Consider the following 3,931-nt stretch of genomic DNA (forward strand, 5'->3'; position numbering starts at 1 on the left):
ATATTTTCTTTAATAAGTTTTAGTAGCAATTCTATGTCATCAGTTTTTTCTTAAGCTGATTGTAACCCTTTTTTACGTTCTTCGTTTTTTTCTTTACCCAATCGTCATCCCGTCGTGACCAGCGACATCTATCCTATTTACTTCACACCAAATACGAGCAAGAAGACAATCATGCCAATAAAAAAGAAATAAAAGGAAGCCATATCAACAGATCACATCTCAATAAATTATGAGAATGGGTTGAGGGTAGGTGAGAGGTGTTTCCAAAAGTAGAAAACTATACTGAATGTTATTGGAACATACAAAAACAAACACCAATCTTATTATAGAGATCTCTAAATGAGCATCTAATTAAAAATAGTGACGAGCCAAGACGCACTTTATTCCAGGATAGCCTCAATTTTATAACCAGTTCATAATAGAACCAAATGAACTAAACAAAGCAAAAGCCTATCTACTACCATAACCTTATCCATGCCAACTCCGCTGTAAAATTCACAATCTGCAGTTCAGTGTACCACATCCAACATAAAATTTTATATTAATCAGCTCTAGATTGGCCAGCACGGGAAGAGAGGATGATGCCAACAATGAGACCGTATAACGCCAACGCCTCAGCAAAAATGAGAATGAGAATCATTCCAACGAAAAGCTTTGGCTGTTGAGCATTTGCTCTACAAAACGTGTTATCAGCAAGTCAAATTCAATCCATTAAAATGAAGCTTAAATTACCATTAGTGAGTACTGAATTGACAGGAGCAAACCAAAAATGTAACATGATGTGCGGCATGTGCCACTTAAAAGAGTAATACATCACATTAGCCCCTGAAATCATGATACCAGTCAATTTAATCATCGAAGTTACAAAAATGTCATTTTAGTCCCTAAAATTATCAAACTACAATCTTTTTAGTCCTTATAGATACTTAACAACAATAATTTGATCCCTAAAGCTTTGTTTGGGAGTTGATTTTTAGGGAGAAAGGAAGGGAAGGAAAAGACAAATGTGATTGATATTCTTGTGTGGGAGTTTTTAGAAGAGAAGGGGAGGGTTTATAAACCCTCCTAATCACTAGTTTTTAAGTACCACCAATTTGGGGGTTTTGTACTAACCATCCTTCTTCCTTCTTTCTCGTCTCCTCCCTTACCTTTCAAATTCTTTTTTTCCCTCTCCTTTTAAACTCTTAAACAAAGCCTTAGGAGCAGATTTTTGGGGAAAGAGAAAGGAAGGAAAGGGGAAGGCTCAGTAGTGTTTAGCCATGTTTAGAAAATTTTAGATAAAAGGGGGAGGGTTTATAAACCCTCCTAATCCCATATTTTTAACTTCTTCCAATTTGAGGGGTTTTGTATTAAAACTCCTTCCTCCTCCCTTCCCTTCTCCTCCCTTATCTTTCAAACTCTTTCCTTAGAGACTAATTTGGTGCTTTACTTACTCCACCACATAAAACTAACCAAATAGAAATTTTCCAAACAAGAGATACTGTACTATTATCCTAGGATCTGAAAAAACCAACAAACTAATCTTTCTTGCAACAAAGTAAATAAAAGTTATTCGGTTCTGTACTACTTTTTGCTTTCCATGCATTTTATCAGAATAAAATCATGCAAACGTTCAATTTTTATATCAGTAAACCATAAGATCTCTTCCACACTTCCCAACCAACATGGTAACCATTTATCTTCAACCAATAAGACACTTACCAGACAATTTTTTTTTCATAAATACAGACATCAAGATAATTGGCTAAACAATGAGCAGAAAAAAGCTATTATGATGGGAACTAAACCAAACGCAGGGGCAGGTTTCACAAAAATGAGCCAAAAATTATCTTAGTGAACGAAGTATTCAAAAAGTGGAAACAGCAGTAGTAGCACTAGCAGTAATATAGTAGAAGTAACAATAATATAATGGGACATGTAATAATAGAAAAATATTGGAGTAACTCGTTTTCCTCAAATCTAACTTCAATCCTTGATTTTACAAAACAACATTCATGTTAATCCTTTTTTTTTATACAAAACAATAATGAAAATAAAGTAAAAAGAACTAAAATAAAATGAGTCACTTAAAAAAAATTAAGAAATAAAACAAAAAATTTATAAAGCTAAAAATTATAGAACGTTTATGAGGTGAGAAACTAAAGTGAATAATTACTTAAAAAGATTGTTGAGTGGAGCAAGTATTTGTGAGGTTGCAAGTTGGAGTCCCAACTAATCTTTTGGGATGAGCAAGAAGACGGACATGATTTAGTCTCCCTAAAATAATTAATATAAAAAGAAAAGAAGAAAGGAAGAGGAATGGAATACCTAACACCGGCGTCGCCAACGATGCCAATGGCCATGCCAGCGGAGAGGCCAGCGAGGCCACAAGCGAGACCAGAAGAAAGATGAGCGTAGCCATCAAAGAGATAATAAGATTTGGCTTTGGGGTTAATGCCCGTACTTATGATAACCGCAATGATCAAACCGTAGATACCTAACACACCAGCCATCACAACAGGCACGATCGACTTCATCACCAGCTCCGGTCTCATCACTCCCATCGATGCCACCCCCACACCACTCTTCGCTGTGCCGTATGCCGCTCCCATGCCTGAAGAAATCAAACGACACACAGTTTCACCAAAACGACGTCCATTTTAGGAATTCAAAATAAAAACACAATCTTTGAGTTTGTTGGTTACAGGAGAAAACGAGGGCCGCGGCGGCTCCGAGGAAGCCAAAGAAAGGAGCCGTTTCGTCGCCGCTGAATGCAGCCATTTTCTTTTTGTTTGACGAGAAACGGAGATCTGTTTGCGGTTGTTCTCTGATCACTAGTTTCTCCCTGTTTTTGTTGTTCCCTTGTTGGGCTTCGCTAGTTGGCTTTTGGTAAATGATATTTTTTATTCAATAAACAAACTCGTAGTTACATTCAGTTCTCAATTGTCGTTTTCAAAATGAATACTTGCAAATTTTTTAGGTATAAATTTTTTTTCACTTTTCTAACATAAAAAAGAGTGGAGGCTAGCATCTCTTATTTTAACCGTAACATGAATTTTGAATTATATAAATGATTCAAATCTTTTAACTGTAAACTTAATAATGTAAGTTTATATATATTTATTATTTAATTTTTTATAAAAATTTTTAACTTTTTTAAAAATTTTAAATTTTTTTATTTTGTAGTTTCAAAACTTATTACTGTATATTTTTCTCTCTTTACTTTTATGTATCTTGTATCTTTTAACTTTATTATTTTAAGAAAATATACATTAAGATGCACATTTAAATGTAATTTGAATACATAATAAAAAATAATTTTTGAATCAATAAAATATTAAATGTTATGTTAGATCTCTAAATTTTTTCATAAACTCTATTTAAGATAATTGAGATGAGTATATGATATTTTCAAATAGGACTCTTACATTTGAAAATATATAACAATCTAAAGGAAAAATGATCATATAGATTTAGGGTTTAAAGTAGATGTGAGAAACATGTTTGCATACTATCAAGAGAAAAAATAAGAAGGAATTGAAATAAAATTTCGAGAAATTGAATAAAGCTTCTACGACAACATTTTAAAAGAGGATTACATGACTTCATTAGATTTCTTGCATTGAATTTCTCTTTTCTAACTTTTATGAAGTAAATTTCAAGTACAGTCATTCAATTTATCATTGAACTTTACATTAGAAACACAAAAACAAAATCTTTAATGTCTTAAAAAAATAAAGATAAGAGTGAGTTTGAGAGAATATGATAAGTTTTACATGAGTAAACAATTATGTTCTTTCTTAACTTTAAAAAGAATTATATTAAAGAAGGATCTATTTTAAATATTTAAGAGATCAAAATTCCTTATCTGTAAAATTTAGTAATGATTAAATTTTAAATATTCAAATTTTGAAAACCTGTTATAACAAATCATTTTGCTAATTTATTTATG

The 3,931-nt window shown here is 32.3% G+C and overlaps 1 protein-coding gene across 1 annotated transcript; it reads right to left on the reverse strand.

Annotated features, from left to right (window-relative positions):
• Positions 1-336: 336 nt before the first annotated feature.
• On the reverse strand, positions 337-2,832 carry LOC113857940 (V-type proton ATPase 16 kDa proteolipid subunit). Its single transcript, XM_027490274.1, has 3 exons — positions 2,685-2,832; positions 2,308-2,593; positions 337-674 (listed from the first exon to the last, which is right to left on the reverse strand). The coding sequence occupies exons 1-3, from the start codon at positions 2,758-2,760 to the stop codon at positions 542-544; spliced, it is 495 nt and encodes a 164-aa protein (XP_027346075.1). The 5' UTR covers positions 2,761-2,832; the 3' UTR covers positions 337-541.
• Positions 2,833-3,931: the final 1,099 nt, after the last annotated feature.

This window comes from Abrus precatorius, unplaced genomic scaffold (genome assembly GCF_003935025.1).
Source record: "Abrus precatorius isolate BTA unplaced genomic scaffold, Abrus_2018 Scaffold2, whole genome shotgun sequence".
In the NCBI taxonomy this organism is placed as follows: Eukaryota; Viridiplantae; Streptophyta; class Magnoliopsida; order Fabales; family Fabaceae; genus Abrus; species Abrus precatorius.

Coding starts and splice junctions, on each gene's coding strand:
- LOC113857940 (XM_027490274.1), bottom strand. CDS start 2,760: ATGGCTGCATTCAGCGGCGACGAAACGGCTCCTTTCTTTGGCTTCCTC. Junction 2,594..2,684: donor CGCGGCCCTCGTTTTCTCCT/GTAACCAACAAA, acceptor TGATTTCTTCAG/GCATGGGAGCGGCATACGGC. Junction 675..2,307: donor GTTGGCGACGCCGGTGTTAG/GTATTCCATTCC, acceptor CACGTTTTGTAG/AGCAAATGCTCAACAGCCAA.